Source organism: Miscanthus floridulus, chromosome 12 (genome assembly GCF_019320115.1).
Source record: "Miscanthus floridulus cultivar M001 chromosome 12, ASM1932011v1, whole genome shotgun sequence".
NCBI classification, from domain to species: domain Eukaryota; kingdom Viridiplantae; phylum Streptophyta; class Magnoliopsida; order Poales; family Poaceae; genus Miscanthus; species Miscanthus floridulus.
In genome coordinates this window covers 36,784,975-36,804,560 of record NC_089591.1, presented here as the reverse complement: position 1 = coordinate 36,804,560, position 19,586 = coordinate 36,784,975, and the positions used below count along the sequence as shown (strand labels likewise).

Here is a 19,586-nt window from a genome sequence, read left to right as displayed (position 1 = left end):
ATTTAGATATTGGAATCATATATATATACGATGTCGATATCATTCGTATTCTATCCGGCACATGTGACACCATCTATATTCGAATTCGAATCCAACAAACACTATAGCTATATGTTTTCTATCTGTAGATATCCATCCATTTGCATTTTCTACTATGAACCAAAGACACGCTAATGTTGTATTTGATTTCAGGGATTGAAGGATTCCAGGTGGGATGAGAATATTCCTTCAATATCCTGGGCAACGGCATCACCCAATTTGAGTGGATCTGTTCGTCCCACTTGAGACATGACGCCGTGAACACGAAGCAACGCGACACGAGGGAGGAGAAGAGGAGAGAGGGTGGCCCAGAAGGTTCGAGCCACGGGCAATCACGAAGGCAAGGTGGGCCCTAGAGCCTGCACTCGCCAAGGGAGGACGGCTATGAGCGCTGTCATGGTTGTGGAGGAGTGGGTCTGCAGTGCTAGGACGCTGACCGCGGGTGCTCGCAAAGGGAAGACAGCCATGAAGCTCATGATTATAGGGAGGACGGGCACAGGCGCTCGTTGAGGAAGTTCGCCCAACCACGAGGAGAGATGAGAAAAGAAGAAGGGAAAAAGAAAAAAAGAGACATTGGTTCCATATGTCATATAACTAATCCCATTTATGATGTATTTAAACAAAAGAGAAACAAAAATAGTTCCGTTTACACAACTAAATAATAAAAAGAATTATCTCGTATCTAGTTCTCTTCTACAAACCTATCCCATGATGAATCTTAACCTAACGCAATCTAAAGGAAATGAGCTTGGAATTTCGGACGATATAGAATTAACTACAAATATACCTGTTTTTAAACAATAAAAAGAATTGTCTCGTCTATGGCCTTGTTCGGCTGGCTTATAAGCCGCTTGTGCTGATTTATTGGGAGAGAAAAATATTATACCATGATTAATAAGCCGACAGCCAAACAAGGCCTATAGTTCTCTACAACCCTATCCCACAGTGGCTCCTAACCTAACGCAATCTAATGGAAATGAGTTCGGAATTTCGGATGACATAAAATTCTCTACAAATTAAAATAGAACTGATAAGGGCAGGTACATTGCTACACGTCAGCTATCTCGTAGGCCGTCTCATGCAGGGCCACGTAGAATTTTTGCTGATGTGGAGGAAAGAGAGTCGGGAGAGAGAAAGAGGTTGTTGTTTCATAAAACAACCACCTCATAAGCTAAAATTTACAACTATGAGACAACTATTCTACTATTATATGAGTTATTGTTGCCATGTAATTTAAAATTTTATTTTTATTCTATGCATAAGTTAAGTAATTATGAGCTACTACAAGATAATTTTAAAAGCAACCATTGTATATATTATCTATTGAGTCGTCTTAAAATTATACGGCACTATGTAAGACCGCCTACGAGACCAGACCAATGTAATTGCCCTAACGCAACCTTAACAAAGCGTGCTCCGAACTTCAGATAATTCTCTTGAAGTCTTAACGGAACCTGTTCACGTTCGACACGAACTCTCTCCCTCTCTCTTTAGGCTCGTAGCCACCTCCGTGCCGGTGCCTCGCTCCCACCGCACCGCCCTGCCCCTCCCCCGTCTCCCCTGCCCCCACCACGCCGGCATCATATCTAGGGCCTCCTCTCCTTTTCTAGGGCTCGGTCGCCGCGCCGTCGCAGAGTCTCACCGCAGCGTTGGCTCCGCTCGCTTCACGACTTCTTACTTCGCTCCGCCGCCGCTCGCAGCTCGCCGCTCGGTTAGTCTCCGCGCGTAATCTCTCTCTACCTCCGAACCAATCACGTTTTGTGCTTCATTTGTTCGTTGGTTTATCTGGGTTGCTATCATCATGCTGTGCGTCTGCGGATGAATCGCGGCTCGACTGAGCTCTGCTGATGTTTCTCCCAGCGGGTAGCGGCTGCGATAGCTCTACCGCAGCGTTTGATGTTCCGTAATGGATTGGATTTAGGCGGCGGCTAGTCAGTTGAATCGACAAGCACAAAAATGCGCCCATCTATTGAGGATAGAAACTGACAAGATATGTTCGAGTTGCTTTGTCTAAAGGAACTGCAATCTGTAATGGTTAATACTGATCCTTATCACAAATGTAAATTCATCTAGATTTGTCCAAAGTTAAACTTTTAAGCTTTGGCCATCAGTACTAAAAACTCACATATATCACAATATAAAGGTTCATCTCAATAGGTCGAGACACATTGGAGATCATGTTGATGTCTGATTTGCAATCAGAGGAAGTGATTGTTTTGTGCTTTTTTTTTTCTGGGTGCTTGTGCTAATTACCTTCTGTTTTATGTTCCTGTTGCATGGTACTTCTTTGATGTGCTCTCTCAGTCCCAAAATAAGTGTATTTTTGAGTGTGCACCTCGACAAGCACTTGTTAGATGATGAACCTGGTTGTAACGTTGGTTTAGTATTCAGAACCTCTATGGGAAACATTTATACTCAAAGAAATGAATAGAGTTGATTTTAGAGAATGCAATCTTTTCTCCTTTGTATGTGAGGCTTATATGCATTTTCTATTTGTATATTTTTAGGTGTGGTTGCTAACTTGCTTTGATTTTTAATGGTTTGTGAACTGCTGTTCCCGTGCCGTTATTATGTTTTCTGATACAATACACTATCTCTTGCAGGCTTCATTGATAACTGGCTCAGGATTATTTGGCTGATTTAATATGGAGAGGACTCTAGTTCAGTCTAGGATTGTTCCTGCCACATTACACAGGAGCGGATCTGGTCGATCTCGTGTGCGTGCGAGGGCCACAATGTTCAATAACATGCCGACACGGACCCTTACTCTTGGTGGCTTTCAAGGGCTGCGGCAGACAAACTTTTTGGACACCAGGTCTGTGATAAAGCGTGACTTTGTATCTACTGTAGCAAGTCAGATGTCGCGGCCACGGGGTTCAGCATCAAGAGGGGTGGTTCGGGTCATGTTCGAACGCTACACTGAGAAGGCCATCAAGGTAATTATGCTTGCGCAGGAGGAGGCCAGACGTCTTGGCCACAATTTTGTTGGGACAGAGCAGATGTTACTAGGGCTTATTGGTGAGGGGACTGGGATTGCAGCAAAGGTTTTGAAATCTGTGGGAATGAATCTTAGGGTTGCCCGAGTGGAAGTTGAGAAGATTATTGGACGAGGTAGTGGGTCGTCCGTGCCTCTTAACATCCCATTCACACCCCGTGCCAAGCGTGTATTGGAACTGACAGCTGAAGAAGCTCGCCAGCTAGGTAATCCTTCATCTATCCACAAATTCATTTAGTTTCATGTTGTAATCTCTTCTAAGTAGGCAATTTTGTCCTCAATTTTCTGATTGCTTGCTGTTGTTCATGGGCTCTGTAGACATGAGTCCAAATTTTAATCTGATCAGCCTAAACTGTAGTTTCTTTTTAGTTTAAAAATAATCCTGTTCTGACTTCCTCATATCTACTTGATGGACATGAAAACCTTTAGCTTACATTTGTGGTGATTGTTGCATGGATGCATGATTATGCAAAGTGGATTGTACTAGCATTTATAATTTTTGAATTTGTAGCTAAGTATTGATTCAGAAGTATACTTATTGTAAAAAAAGGCAATAATGTCATACAGTGTTTGTGCAAAAAGCTGGCACCCTTGACTGTACTACATCAGTGCTGGTAGCACATGGAAAGATTGTGAAATGATAACTATCACATTGTTCATTAAGGTGGTGTTGAAATTTTAGTATGTCTTGAGCTCAGGTCAAACCTTGAGGCATTATTTGTTGAATCTGTAGTACCAAAAACAGTCTTGCCACTTCTGGCTAGCCTTTACATCTGTTCATTTCCGAGTTTGGAAGACTAGTTTGTGGATGTTAAGAGAGGTATATTTCCTTTTTGCTAATATTCTTCAGTGCTACATATTCAGGGCACAACTATATAGGATCTGAGCACTTACTCCTGGGCCTACTTCGTGAGGGTCAAGGTGTGGCAGCCCGTGTGCTTGAAATCCTTGGTGCTGATCCAAATAACATTCGTACCCAGGCAATTATCATTTTCTGTTCTTGTTTGTGGTCAACTCTTTCGAAGTCAAAATTGTGCAGGCAATCATATTTAACATGATGTGCAGGTCATAAGAATGGTTGGTGAAAGCACAGAAGCTGTTGGTGCTGGTGTTGGAGGAGGAAGCAGTGGCCAGAAGATGCCAACACTTGAAGAATATGGTACTAATTTGACAAAATTGGCAGAAGAGGTATTTTTGTTTCTCCCCTTTGGTTTGCTCTATTGCATAAGTGAGTTAGTAAAGAAAACAAGTCTAAGCATCTTTTTTTTTTCTGCAGGGAAGACTCGACCCAGTTGTTGGCAGACAGGACCAGATTGAACGTGTAACCCAAATTTTGGGCAGGCGAACGAAAAACAACCCCTGCCTAATCGGAGAGCCTGGTGTTGGCAAGACTGCTGTTGCAGAGGGGCTTGCACAGCGTATCGCAAATGGGGATGTTCCAGAAACGATTGAAGGAAAGAAGGTTTGTTTGAATCAACATGGTTTTGTTCCATGCTGGTTAGGATGCAAGTTTGCTTTCTCTGGACCACTGGGTCAACCCAACACTCATTTTATTGAATTAATCTGGATTTCAAAGGAAAGAAAATGTGATAAAACAGATTAATTGACCTGGAAATACCCATTTGTGTCATAACTCATAATTGCATCCCTAATGCTAGTAATTGTCAATGGGTGGCTTCATTATGCGAGGTGCTACTACACGTGCCTTGTTTGGGAGAATTCAGCATTTTCAGTTGAAAATCATGTAGTTTCTAGTGACAAACATACTGGGTCTTTGTCCAGTATAAGTTCTTTATGTAACATGCCCAGGCTTTTGTTGTGAATATAATACTTAGACTAATGCCATTAGTGTGAAGTGTTATTCTGTTATTACCAGATGTAGATGGAATAGGAACAATCATTATTTGCAAACTGAACACTAGTGGGAGTAAAATACGTCTTCCTAATTGCCTCCATGTTGCTTCAGAAAACTGAACACCTTTTCTTTGGGCCAGGTTATTACTCTTGACATCTGGCTCCTTGTGGCTGGTACCAAGTACCGTGGAGAGTTCGAAGAAAGATTGAAGAAGCTTATGGAAGAAATCAAGCAAAATGAAGATATTATTCTCTTTATTGATGAAGTGCACACACTGATTGGAGCAGGTGCAGCTGACGGTGCAATTGATGCTGCTAACATCTTGAAACCAGCTCTTGCTAGAGGTGAACTGCAGGTATAGGTTGTTTATTTGACATTATGTTGTTTGTCTTATACGTCTTGTTATAAGTACTCATCTAGAAAAGAATGCAATTCTAGCATAGTACGAAGCCAAACTGTCTTGAGTTTGACCAAGTTTATACAAAAAAAAGTATCAATATTTGTAATACTAGATATTCGGTCAAAAAAAATATTTATAATACCATATTAGTACCATTAGATTCATTATGGAATATATTTTCATAATACACCTATTTGATGTCATAAATATTCATACTCTTGTACATTTGGCCAAACTTTAGATAGTTTGGCTAAAAATGAAGCTAGAATTGCATCCTTTTCTGGACGGAGGTAGTGCAAAGATGACCCCATAGCCCTTATCTAACTGACTCTAAGAATTGAGTAGTTCCTTCTACTTTATTAAGAACTCGACTAGGGGGAGAGACGTCCACCCTAGCATTTTTAATAGGTAGAGGATGCAAATTGAACCCTGATTGGCTACCCACACTAGGCAATTCGTCTCAGGGAGCAAACTGTGCCCGCAAATAACATATGAACTGCTCATGCATGATTTACAACTTTTATGATACTGTTGTTTCTTTAGTGTATTGGTGCCACAACTCTGGATGAGTATAGGAAGCACATTGAGAAAGATCCTGCATTGGAGAGAAGATTCCAGCCAGTTAAAGTTCCAGAGCCAACTGTTGATGAAACCATACAGATCTTAAGAGGACTTCGTGAGGGATATGAACTCCATCATAAGCTGCGATACACAGATGAAGGTCTAGTTGCTGCAGCACAGTTGTCCTATCAATATATCAGGTTTGCAATGCACTATACTTTTTATTAGCATGCACTTTTATAATTTTTTTTTGCTTATATCATGTTCGTACGAATCTGCATCATTGCAGGCAGTAGGTTTTCCTTAGTGGCTGCACTTTTACCTTTTTCAAAAGTTAGGTTGACTTGGCCGTGGTGTTGTTGACATATATTGCGCTTTCATCTGTGGGAATCACTTATTCGTAAAGTGGCAGTTTTGTTTCTTTTCCCTTGGATATTCTGAGGTTAATAAGAGAAAATGGCCTGCAGAGACTTATAGATTTTCCATCACCAGTAACAATACTTGATTGTAGTATCCATTATTGAATGATTAGTCTCATTACCGTCAGTTCTTACGAGTTCACATTGTATGCGAGGATTTAGCTGCCTGAAATTTGTTGTTTTCTCCTTCATCCATTGGACTTGATTGGTGTTTACTGTCTCTTCTGGAAGCAAAATGTCAAGTACAATCATCTATTTTATGGTGTGTCCAACTTCGGCTAACCAACTTCTTGGTTCCAAGAACATATGGTTATAGCTTAGTTTGTTGATTAAAAAAATCTCTGTTTTTGTACATGTTTGGGATTCGACTCTATAATTCAAGTTCACTTTTAACAAACTTCTGTGATTTTTTTATTTCTCCAGTGACCGCTTCCTGCCTGATAAAGCTATTGACTTGATTGATGAAGCTGGATCCCGTGTTAGGCTGAGGCATGCGCAGGTACTACCAGTGAATTGGTCAGATGGAACTGTACGGTTAGTTGCATTGTTCTTATCTGAACATTTCCTGTCTATGTTACAGTTGCCTGATGAAGCCAAAGAGCTGGACAAAGAGCTCAGGCAGATAACCAAGCAGAAGAATGAGGCTGTACGTGGCCAAGATTTCGAGAAGGTATATTAAGATTTCTGAAAATTGTCGCATACAAAGATTAAATGGATTGCTTAGTAAGAACTATGTTTTTTTGGGCAAAGATAGAAATTGATCTAGCCATTTTCGCTTTGCTTTGTGATTTTTTTGCTCTTGATGCTACAAAGGTTCTAATGCAATCAGAAATTTTTCCTCAAAAAAACAAATGCAATCAGAAATTGTCATTATCATGAAATAACTATACCTTCTCTAGAACTTGCCCATATTATCTCATAATTATTGTTGCTTGACAGGCAGGGGAACTAAGGGACCGTGAAATGGAGCTTAAGACCCAAATTACTGCTATTATTGACAAGAGTAAGGAAATGATTAAAGCAGAGACTGAATCTGGCGAAGTTGGCCCTCTTGTTACAGAGGCAGACATTCAACATATTGTCTCCTCTTGGACTGGAATACCAGTGGAGAAAGTCTCATCTGACGAGTCTGACCGTCTCCTTAAGATGGAAGAAACACTGCATACACGTATCATTGGCCAGGATGAAGCCGTCAAAGCCATTAGCCGTGCTATCCGCCGTGCTCGTGTTGGCCTCAGGAATCCAAATCGACCAATTGCTAGCTTCATATTCTCTGGACCGACTGGTGTTGGCAAGTCAGAATTAGCAAAAGCTCTAGCAGCCTACTACTTTGGCTCAGAGGAAGCCATGATCAGGCTTGACATGAGTGAGTTCATGGAGAGACATACTGTCTCCAAGCTCATCGGGTCACCTCCAGGTTATGTTGGCTACACTGAGGGTGGCCAACTTACTGAAGCTGTTCGTCGCCGTCCATACACGGTTGTTCTCTTTGATGAGATTGAAAAGGCACATCCAGATGTATTCAATATGATGCTTCAGATCTTGGAAGACGGCAGACTAACTGACAGTAAGGGGAGGACAGTTGATTTCAAGAACACCCTGCTGATTATGACATCGAATGTTGGAAGCAGTGTCATCGAGAACGGAGGCCACAAGATTGGGTTTGGCCTTGATTATGACGAGGACACAAGCTACAACAGGATCAAGAGCCTAGTGACTGAAGAGTTGAAGCAGTACTTCCGGCCAGAATTCCTTAACAGATTGGATGAGATGATTGTGTTCCGGCAACTGACAAAGTTGGAGGTGAAAGAGATTGCTGATATCATGCTGAAAGAAGTATTTGATAGGCTGAAGGCAAAGGGCATTGATCTCCAGGTCACGGAGAGGTTCCGGGATAGGGTTGTTGATGAAGGTTACAACCCGAGCTATGGTGCCAGGCCTCTGCGGCGTGCTATCATGAGGCTCTTGGAAGATAGTCTGGCGGAGAAGATGCTGGCTGGCGAGGTGAAAGAAGGTGACTCTGCCATTGTTGATGTGGATTCAGAAGGCAAGGTAGTAGTCCTGAACGGTGGTAGTGGTGTTGCTGAGCCACTCGTACCTGCTCTCCCAGTGTAGGTGAACCTGAACTACTCGGCCTGTGAGGTTTTCTTCACCTCTGCTGAGGTCGTTATGAAGATGGTAACACTAGATAGACACGGCTTGCCCTTCCATTAGGTTTCTCTTGTTTTTTTTTTTCCCTTTTAGTAGTGCGCCAGTTAGTCAGTAGAAATGATATGGAAATTAGTCAGTAGAAACGCCATGGAAATGAATAGAGGCAAAATGGATGCTAGATTTGAGTTATTGTTTTTAGGATACAGGATGTTTTTTTTTTGGAAGGATGTTGGAATTTTGGTCCCTTGCAGCTACCTGCATTACTAGGGCTTTGCTTGCAGTTACCAGTACGTAACCTTCCAGTTATGTACGAATAATATAACTTATCAAGCCTCCAATAACAGTCGTTTTATAATGATAATACTAAATACTTCCAGTTCGAGCAGCACATTCTACAAGACTGATACTAGAATTGATTATAGACTGTAAATTTACCTTTACCCCTAGATGCTATGATAATAATATAATATGTTTGTACTGGTTCAGGCGCTCCATTTCATACTCCATCCTTATTTCCATCCAGGTGTTTAGCACGGCTCCTCTTAAGGGCTCCTCCAGACGAGCAAGAGCTGCTTTGGACCTCCTCTAGACGAGCAAGAGCTGCTTTGGACCTCCAAAGCGGCTTCGGCTCCGGCTCCTCCGTTTTTTACTGAAAAACAGCTCCTTCAAAAAACGTTTAGCAGGGCTCCTCTGTAGGAGCTAGAGCCAGAGTTGAGGAGCCCTATCAAATAAACTCTAATTGTGCATCTCACACTTTGAGGAGTCAACCAATCTTAAGTTTGATCAAATATATATGAAAAATATATATTTTTATAGTAAACCTATTTAGAGATGTAAATGTTGATACTATATATAAATTTAGTTAAATTTAAAATTTATTGACTCCTCCAAGTGCGAGATATGTAATTATTTTGGAACAGAGTAAGTCTTAACACATCACGATAAGCATTTTCAGCTTTTCTACATGGCGAGAAGTGCTTTAGTTAGCAAATTCGTTCATCCCAGGGTCATCAACCAAGCAAAAAAAGAGACCTTTCTTAATTTCATTTTAGGCAGGAACTCAAATGTGACAAAGGCACCTTGGACGGCTTTACCCGGGAATCATTGGGTCCGAACGTTCGGACCCGATGCTCTGTCTGAACGGTGCCGCTTCCTTCCTCTCTCCCCTTCCTTCTTCTCCCGCTCCAGCTGGCTCGCGACCGCGCCTGTGCCCCCACCACACATGCGCCCCCAGCCGAGCTCGCCTGCACCGCCTTCGTCTCCATCTCCGACAGCTTTCTCCCTCCCTCGTCTCCAACTCCGACAGGCTTAGAAGGAAGGGAGTCGAGGGAGGCAAGGAAGACAGGCGGTGGAGATGGTAGCTGGGTGGTTAGGGGCCCTGGCAACGGTGACAGCAAGCATGGCCAAGGCAGCGCGCGGGAGTAGGGAGCGGGGAGGGAAAGAAGGAGGCCGCTGATGAGGACATCACTACTTCATCGCATACAAGCCAAGTAGAGGAGGAGGTCCAGCATGGGCGTCCAATTCATCTTTTTCGTGGTGGAAGCCGAGTCCAACTCAAGTTCGAGTCCGGAGTCCAACTCAAGTTCGAGTCCGGTTCGGGCTACAGGACCAGTCTGCCTTAAACTAGTCACCCAGGACGCATCCGGACTCTGTTTTCAACGATCCACATATGGATGGAAAGCTAATTGGATAAGGAAACCAACCCAATTGGTTTCACGTCAAAAGGCCTTTGTAATCAACGGGAATCGTCGAAACAAGTCAGCGTCCAGAATCTGTCAGGGTGCTGCGACACCGTCTTTTGGTCCGTTGGACCGTGTATCGTGTTTGGGCCCATTAGGGGCCGCGTCCAGGGGGTGACGCCTAAGACTCTATAAATACCAGTCGTCGCTCTCCTTAGGGTTTGGGTTTTGTTTAGTTCTTGATTTTCTCGTAAAACAGACATCGTTTTGCTGCAACTGTGCCGCCAAGGCTGCTTACTGTGAACCAGGGCTCCAGTTCTTGATCTTGTTCGTCTGTGGCGATTAGTCCTTTCGAATAAAGACTTGAACTCCATCTTATTTTCATAAGCCTCATATTTATTTGCAATTTCAGATTGCGTTCATCCCGTTCTTGCTTGTGTTCTCGATTCGCTTGCAGGAAAGCCTTCTTGGCGAGGTCAATCACGTTCGCGTGGTTGATAACCAACGGAGCAGTGGTGTAACGGTTGTGGGGGTCCGAATTAGTCTTAGTTCGAAGCCTAGATCGTGAATGTCAAGTCTCTACCAATCGACGCTATCATACCTTTCGTAAGATCGGGCCTAGTCTACATCAAGTGGTATCAGAGCCCCTGTTGTCCGTTAGGTATAACTTTATTTTCTCCTTTAGATTATTACTGTTTTTCATTACCTACAGTCCATAAAAAAGCCAAAAAAATACATCGTCATATATTCCCTGTCCTATAGCCTTATTGTGCCGTGCAAGTTAATCTCTGATTTGCGTTGTTGAGTTTGTGTCCTAGGTCTAGTTCTTTTTGCTGGTTTTAGATTATTTTTTAAGTCCAGTTTGTGTTTTTCCCTTTGTTTTTTATCATAATCCGTGAACACCTTCAAGTATTGCTGTGATTCCTTTGTATTCATCAAACCCTAGTCCACGCCATCTTACTTGTTACACTTGTCTTCACTGTTTTCATTAAATCCTTGCTGTCGTGACCAATTTTACGCACATTGTTCCCATTTTATCCTCTAATTCGGAGTCCGTTCTTAAAACTGGTCTAGTTTTCGCATACGAACTCCGTTTTCGACGTTCCATATATGCAAATCGATCAGAAAAAATTTCGGATCCGTCCATCCCCCATCTTGTTGGGGTTCGAAATTTTTAGATTGGTCAAAAAGTGGTCACAAGATCCTCGTTTCGTGGTCACAAGGTTTTTGTCGATTTTCATCCAGTTTTCTGAAAATTCCACAGGCCACGTCTTACACTTGTTTGAGCTCATATTTTCTATGGTTACTTCTTGAGACTTTTCCCTGTGTGCCCTTATAAAAGATCGTAATCCCCTGTGTGCCCCTGAAAAAATTCAGCGGTCTTCAGCGCCACTACTCCAACTTTTTCGTGTCATCCATGCCACTTCCGTCAGTTTGGGCTCTAACGCCGTTAAACTGCAGGTGTGAAAAGACGAAAATGCCCTTAAGTTCAAATATGTTATTAATTTTTTTTGAGCATCTTAACGACTTCAAATGAAAAAACTCAAAACTAGAAAGTTGTAGATCTCGTCGAGATCTATAATTTTCATATAAATTTTTTTTTCATTTAATTTCGCAAAAAAAATATGATTTGATATGATTAATATATCTTAGAAAAATCATATTATTTTTTTTGCGAAATTAAATGAAAAAAAAAATTTATATGAAAATTATAGATCTCAACGAGATCTACAACTTTCTAGTTTTGAGTTTTTTCATTGGAAGTCGTTAAGATGCTCAAAAAAAATTAATAACATATTTGAACTTAAGGGCATTTTCGTCTTTTTACACCTGCAGTTTAACGGCGTTAGAGCCCAAACTGACGGAAGTGGCATAGATGACACGAAAAAGTTGGAGTAGTGGCGCTGAAGACCGCTGAATTTTTTCAGGGGCACACAGGGGATTACGATCTTTTATAAGGGCACACAGGGAAAAGTCTCTTACTTCTTTGATGCTCCTAAGTAAAGGAAAAATATCAAAAAAAAATAAAATAAAAAAGTCAAAATTTCCCAAAAAACAACGACAGCCCAAAAAATAGAAAAAAAGATAAGGGCAAAAGAGGAACAATATCTAGATGAGCACATAGAGAGCGTCATTTGAGCTGTATTTACATGTGCTGATTTCTACCTTGTTCCTAATCGTATTCTTGCTGTCCACATCACTTGATATATCTGGTACTTAGAACATGAGTATGCCAGCAACTAAGACAAATACTTGGGATACTTATTCAGCTTTGTTATTCAGTTGCGAATTTTGTTATTCCTTGCTACTATATTGTGCCTGTCTAAGCTCCACTTTCTTCTAACCAAGTACAGGTTCGCTTTGCAACTGTTACACTCAAGCTATAACGGTATCACAGTCACCGACCGATTACACCGCCTGTTACTTTGGTAAGAACACTTATAAGACCGTGGTAAGATACTTGAGAGTTGAGTGCCTTATTTTTCCTTATTCACAACCTAAGTAGTTGGTAGGGATAATACTATTTATGTTGTCTTTTTCTTTCTACTAACCATGTCAGGAAAAGCCAGAGGCAGCGGCCAAGGAAACGAGAATGCACCTATAGATTTCAATGACTGTGTTTCTAAGAATGAGCTCCGTACCGTTCTTGATGACAAGTTCAATAAGATCCTTCAATAAATCACCAATTTGGCCAAGAGGATTAAAGATGTTGAACAACGACATCCGGAACCACATCCTAAAGATGATGATGATGATCTCTCTGAGGAGGACGATGGCGACGCGGAGGCTAAAGCTGAAGCTCAACGACGTGCTGAGGATGCACGTAACCGTAATCGGTTGAACTTTAACCGACGCGGTATGGGAGGTAACAACCAAGGTAATAATGATCTTTTCTCTAAAACCAAGTTTAAGATACCTCCTTTTTCTGGTTCTGCTGATCCTGAAGCATATTTAGATTGGGAGATGTCTGTAGATCAAAAATTTAGCTCCCATCAAGTACCTGAAGAATATAGAGTTAGACTTGCTACTAGTGAGTTTACTAGTTTTGCTCTTTTCTGGTGGAATGATATTTGCAAAAATGCTAATGCTAATGCTCAAATACCTCAAATCTGGATTATACTTAAACGACAAATGAAATCAAGATTTGTTCCTCCATACTATCAGCGTGATCTGCGATTAAAACTGCAACGTTTAAATCAAGGTAGTAAAACTATTGAGGAATATTATCAGGAGCTTTTAATTGGTCTAGCACGTAGTAACATACAAGAGGACGATATGGATAAGTGTTCTAGATTTTTTAGAGGTTTACGTCGTGAAATACAGGATGTTCTTGACTATAAAGAATAGATTAGATTTTCCCAATTATATCATTATGCTATTAAAGCTGAAAGAGAAGTATAGGGATGACAACCTGGGCGATCCACGACTCCATCCGCGACTCCATCCATTCCTTCACGTCCAATGAGGTGAGTAAATTTTCTAATGTGCAGACACCACCAGCGCCTGTAAAGAAGAATTCTCCTATCACATCTTCTTCTAGTGGATCTGCTACACCTTCCTCTAGCAGCTCTTCTAAAGTTGTGTGCCACCGCTGCAAGGGCATGGGACATATTGCTAAAGAATGCCCTAGCAAACACGCATATATTGCTACTGATGATGGTGGGTATGCTAGTGCTAGTGATAAAGAGAATGAATTTGCACTTGCAACTGATCTTTATGCAGATAAATTTACGGATAGTGCTGAAGATCCCGATGAGGTAATTGATAGTGTGGCATGCACTAAAGACTACAAATCAATCCTTGTTCAGCGTGTTTTGAGTACACAAGTTGAGCCAGTAGACAAGCTACAACGCCATAATTTGTTTCAAATATTCCTCATTGTCAATAATTTCCATGTTCATGCTATAATTAATGGAGGGAGCAACAATAATTTAGTAAGTTCTGAGCTTGTCAATACTCTTGATTTATCTACATGTGCTCTTCCACATTCATACCATGTTCAGTGGTTCAACAATAGTGGTAAGACAAAGGTAACACAATCTGCTCGTGTGCAATTTTCTATCGGGTCATACCATGATTATGTTGATTTTGATGTCGTGCCTATGCAAGCTTGTTCACTTTTGTTAGGCCGCCCTTGACAATATGATAATAATGTTGTACATCATAGTAGGCAAAATAGATATACTTTTATGTTTAAAGGAAAGACCATTGCTTTACTTCCTTTATCACCTACTGAAATTGTGCAATATGAAAAGGAACTTGCTAAAAAGAAAAAGAAAGGTCATGATAAAGACTTTAGCAAATCAACAAATGAACCATCAAGTAACATGAAAGAAGTTTTATTTGCTCTTAAATCTGTTCTTGTTGATCATGATGAACCATGTTATGCTCTAACTTGTACATCACCGATATGTCCACTTAGTCCTACTCCTAGTGCTATGCCTCTTGTTGGTACTAACCTTTTATAGGAGAAGGAGGACGAATTCCCAACAGGGAAGCCACCATGGCAGACGCCTTTGTGAAGGATGGGGTGCCAAGATGAACGTCTTCTTTCGGAACCATCGTTGCTGTCATCCAATGGAGGAGACGATCTACTTCAGTCAAGGACGACTTCAATTCAAGAAAGGGAGGATGATGAGGACATCACTACTTCATCGCATACAAGCCAAGTAGAGGAGGAGGTCTAGCATGGGCATCCAATTCATCTTTTTCATGGTGGAAGCCGAGTCCAACTCAAGTTCGAGTCCGGAGTCCAACTCAAGTTCGAGTCTGGTTCGAGCTCCAGGACCAGTCTGCCTTAAACTGGTCACCCAGGACACATCCAGACTCCGTTTTCGACGATCCACATATGGATGGAAAGCTAATTGGATAAGGAAACCAACCCAATTAGTTTCACGTCAAAAGGTCTTCGTAATCAACGGGAATCGTTGAAACAAGTTAACATCCAGAATCTATCAGGGTGCTGCGACACCGTCTTTTGGTCCGTTGGACCGTGTATCGTGTCTGGGCCCATTAGGGGCTGTGTCCAGGGGGTGACGCCCAAGACTCTATAAATACCAGCCGTCACTCTCCTTAGGGTTTGGGTTTTATTTAGTTCTTGATTTCCCCATGAAACAGACATCGTTTTGCTGCAACTGTGCCGCCAAGGCTGCTTGCTATGAACCAGGGCCCCAGTTCTTGATCTTGTTCACCTGTGGCGATTAGTCCTTTTCAATAAAGACTTGAACTCCATCTTATTTTCATAAGCCTCATATTTATTTGCAATTTCAGATTGCGTTCATCCCATTCTTGCTTGTGTTCTCGATTCGCTTACAGGAAAGCCTTCTCGGCGAGGTCAATCACGTTCGCGTGGTTGATAACCAACAGAGCAGTGGTGTAACAGTTGTGGGGGTCTGAATCAGTCTTGGTTCGAAGCCTAGATCGTGAACATCGAGTCTCTACCAATCGACACTATCATACCTTTCAGAAGATTGGGCCTAGTCTATATCAGCCGCCGTGGGAGCAATAGGGTCTCGCGGTTGCGGAGCTCCGCCGAGACCTTATCGCACCACGGTAGGGGTGAGGGAGAGGGAAGGAAGAAAAAATAGTACCTAAGACATGCGCGAGGTGGGCCGCGAAGGGAGGGGTGGGCCAAGTGGGAGAGGGCAAGGCGAGAAGAAAAATAGTGCTGGCACGCGGCTTCCGTCCGAACGAGCGGACTCAAGCCGCCCCCGGCTCTACCTCGTTTTTTAAAGCTTTACTACAGCCTTGTTTAGTTGACGAAATTTTTTGGAAAACAGTACTGTAGCACTTTCGTTGTTATTTGGCAATTAGTGTCCAATCATAGTCTAATTAGGCTTAAAAGATTCGTCTCGTGAATTTCGTCTAAACTGTGTAATTAGTTTTATTTTTTATTTATATTTAATGCTTCATGTGTATGCGTTCAAAGATTCGATGTGACGGGAAATCTTGAAAAATTTTGCAAAATTTTGGGAACTAAACAGGCACTATGTAGTGATTTTCTATTTGCTTAGCACCCTGAAAATTGGCATGCAGCACTAGGATTTTGTCAGCCTACGGTAGTTACCTGGGAGTAGTGATGAAAACGGTATGGATATTTTCCGACCGTATTCGAAACCGAATCCGTTTAGAGGGGTTGAGATATGTCCGTATCCGAGTCCGGATATCCAACATCCGATACCGTATCCGTATCCGAATACTCAAATCACATATTTATGATGTCGATATCCAATCGTATCCTATTCGACATAGTTGACACTATCCGTATTCGAATCCGAATCCGGACAGAAATATGAAAACAAATGTAATATCGGTGATATCCGTCCGTATCCGATCCATTTTCATCCCTACCTGGGAGGCAACATCCAATCTAGATAGGCGTAAGGCAAACTGCGGTCACGTCTTGGAGTCCACCCCTTCGTTGTTGTTGATAACGCGAAATTTAAGTTGTAAAGGGAAACTTATGCAGAGAGACATCCTCGTTGCTGTTGACAAGGAGCCGTTCGCTTGAACTTATCAGCCTAGCTTATTAGTCATAGAATAATATTTTTCTATCATAATAAATCAGCTTCAGCCGTAGAAACCATCAGCCGAACAGCCTCTAGGAAAGCTTATGCAAAGAGATATTAATGGATGATGATTGTATGCTCAATTTCTAGTCCAATTATAATTTTTTTTAAATAATATTGGGATACTTTTAAAAAAAAATATTTCTAGCCCAATTTACTACCATCAAAGGTAGTTTGATTATCCCTTCACGACTAATGTGGTGCCATATTAGAGTTTGTTTGGATTCACCCAACTAAAATTTAGCTAGCTAAACTTTAACTAGCTAAAAGTTTTCTACCTAAACTTTAGCTGGGGTGTTTGGATTCTCCAACTAATAGACTCAGCTAAAATTTAGCTGGGCTAAGGTAGCTAAACTCAGCTAAATTTTAGCTGGTATTTAGCTAAGCTGTTTGGATCCCTAATAGCTAAATTTAAACAACTAAAGTTTAGTTAGTGGATCGAAATAAGCCCTTTGAAAATGCCTATCGGGGACCAATACTAGGGTACTCAAAGAGGAGGAGCTAATGGTCATCAATATTGATTCATCCGAGCAGCCAAAAGCGTGACTACAGCTCCAACCGACCCCAGGTGTGCAGGCTCTGCCTTGCCCAACCTCTGAGGGAGGGCTCCACCTCACCCGACCTCGAGGCCACGGGCTCTACCTCGTCTGGCCTCTAGGGGCGGGCTCCGCCTCGCCCGACCTCAAGGTCACGATCTCTGCCTCGCACGACCCTCTAGGGGCGGGCTCCGCCTCGCTCGACCTCTGGGACGAGCTTTGCCTCGCCCGACCCTGTGGGAGCAGGCTCCGTCTCACCTGACCCCTTGGATTCACACTCCATCTCGCCCAACGGAGACTCATATCGCCGTCAACGACTTCAGGTCCAAGCGTATGGGCTCGGGTCAAGACTATGACATCAGGGAATAGACTGGCACACCTCGATATAACTCGTGGCCATAACGGGCCATACCAGAGGGTTCACATCAAGAACAGTATCAGGCGTGTCGGTGTTGTTCCGCCTAACCCTTGTACGAACGGTGACAGGCGCGTCAGTTCACCACAACTTCCGCCAGGACGGGATAGAACGCCATGATCGGTAGATGATGCCTGCGTGTGGCGCCAGTGACGAACAGGGCCACGATGTGGAGCTGTCCCTGTTGACATCTACAGGGTCATGCGGGACCCGCATGAAGGAGAAGAAGAACCCGGTGATCCTAGAAGCTTTCCTCTCTCTCTCGTTCTTCTCCTTTTCCTCTATTGTACCCGTGCTTTTCCTTGGCCTATAAAAGGGAAAGCAGGGCGTCCCCTAAAGGGGGGCCGATCTGATTAAAAACCGATCAATCGAGATCGACACAAGAAGCACGACATGAGCACTCGGTTGAGCAGCAATCGAGCTCTCAGTACCCGTTCACTCCTTTCACTAGAGACTTGGGACCATTTTCCTCTCTCACCCATTTGTACCCTCTACTATAAACTTTTAGTGCTAGTAACACGAGGAGCAGCGATGAACTGGACGTAGGGACTTTCTGCCTGAACCAGTATAAACCTCATGTCCTCTAAGCACACCATCTGAGCTAGACACACAATATTAGAAATTTACTCATCAGTGGTAACTCGAAACATCGACAATTGGTGCGCCAGGTAGGGGCCTTTTGCGCGTCTCAACATCCACATCAGTCCTCGGATGGTTAGTCACGGCATTAGCTGGGTCCTAAGCGCGCACGTGCGCTTCGGGAACCTAGACTTCATCGTCATGACATAGGGAGGGTTGGTCCAGGCTCCCGCTGCCGTCCAACCTCTCCACTTCACCGGCCTCGACGTAATCGTTGAGGCGCTTGAGGAGCTGTAGCTACACACACCAGAGGCCCGCACCCCCAAGAGCGACCAGCTCCTTAGCTTCGATTACGGGAGGCTAGAGCGCTAGCTTGACGCCTTCCTAGGACCTCAACTGTCCTGGGAGGGTCTACGCCACCTCACCTTCTCGTTCGCCAACGTCATGACATAGCTCGCTGGAGGAGAGCCACTCTTCCCGGAATACCTCATCCGGAGCGCCCCGACAGCGCTCCTGTCCAGTCTCCACAACGCCATAGAGACCGTTGGCCACCTTGTGGCATAATGCATGCCTCCATCCCTCATGAACGACGAGTTCGTGGGAATGACTGAATACGTCATGGAATCTTTCCACGACCTCCTCGCGGGAGAGTTGGGTCGCCCTCCGACTCTAACTCCAACGGGAGGAGCCATCACCCTTCTCATGAATGTTTCATGGCAGGTACCCCTGAGGGACACGTCGAAAGCATCCATGAGGGAGAGGCTACCCCAACGAACGACCTCGATGATGAGGTCGAGGGGGATGCAGGGGCCCACCTCACCTACGGGTGGAGCAGCTGAAGGCCTAGCACCAAGAGCTCAAGAAAGCATGACTCTAGCTCGAGTAGGAATGCGCGGAGCTCGAGCAAGAGATCGAGCACCACGGAGACGGTGGGCATGCATGTGCCATGGCTCGTGACGTGAACTGGAGGATCATCAACGATGGGGCCCTCCCACACTTCACCCGGGCAAGCCAGAACATCGTCACCACAGCAACCTTTCTCCAGGGGCTTCCGGGGCCCACGACACCCGAGGATCATCGGACCCATCGTGAGATTCGCACGCTACTCGAGCGTGCGGCGATGTAGTAGGCCAAGCACTCGCTGTCCCGATGACGTGAGCTCGACACCAGCCAGTGCGCCCCCTCAGAGTGGCCCAACATGGACATGTCAGTTCACTAGGCATGCCAAGGCGGCAAGCTACGTGCCGCAGTCCCGGTGCATGAGCATCTCGGCCACAACCGTGATGCGCGCAAGACCCTCGATGCCCATAGGCATGCCCGTGGCGACGCGGGGGAGGGGGCTAGCCGTGGCTACCACCCTCGTCGTGGCAGATGCTATGACAGTGGCG

The 19,586-nt window shown here is 43.6% G+C and overlaps 1 protein-coding gene across 2 annotated transcripts; it reads left to right on the top strand.

Annotated features, from left to right (window-relative positions):
- Nucleotides 1–1,610: 1,610 nt before the first annotated feature.
- On the top strand, nucleotides 1,611–8,796 carry LOC136496879 (chaperone protein ClpC1, chloroplastic-like). 2 transcript variants are annotated; one of them, XM_066492652.1, is made up of 10 exons: nucleotides 1,611–1,750; nucleotides 2,643–3,240; nucleotides 3,899–4,014; nucleotides 4,100–4,222; nucleotides 4,311–4,496; nucleotides 5,029–5,244; nucleotides 5,833–6,050; nucleotides 6,693–6,768; nucleotides 6,850–6,939; nucleotides 7,209–8,796. In XM_066492652.1, exons 2-10 carry the CDS (start codon nucleotides 2,685–2,687, stop codon nucleotides 8,382–8,384), a joined length of 2,757 nt encoding a protein of 918 aa, XP_066348749.1. In that variant the 5' UTR covers nucleotides 1,611–1,750; nucleotides 2,643–2,684; the 3' UTR covers nucleotides 8,385–8,796. The 2 variants fall into 2 exon arrangements, with proteins under 2 accessions (XP_066348749.1, XP_066348748.1); XM_066492651.1 differs by having other exon boundaries at nucleotides 6,693–6,939.
- The last annotated feature ends 10,790 nt before the right edge of the window (nucleotides 8,797–19,586 follow it).

Excerpts from the sequence above, each read along its gene's own strand:
- LOC136496879 (XM_066492651.1), top strand. The coding sequence starts at position 2,685 with ATGGAGAGGACTCTAGTTCAGTCTAGGATTGTTCCTGCCACATTACAC. Across the intron at positions 3,241-3,898 it reads TGAAGAAGCTCGCCAGCTAG|GGCACAACTATATAGGATCT; the intron begins GTAATCCTTCAT and ends CTACATATTCAG. Across the intron at positions 4,497-5,028 it reads AAACGATTGAAGGAAAGAAG|GTTATTACTCTTGACATCTG; the intron begins GTTTGTTTGAAT and ends TCTTTGGGCCAG.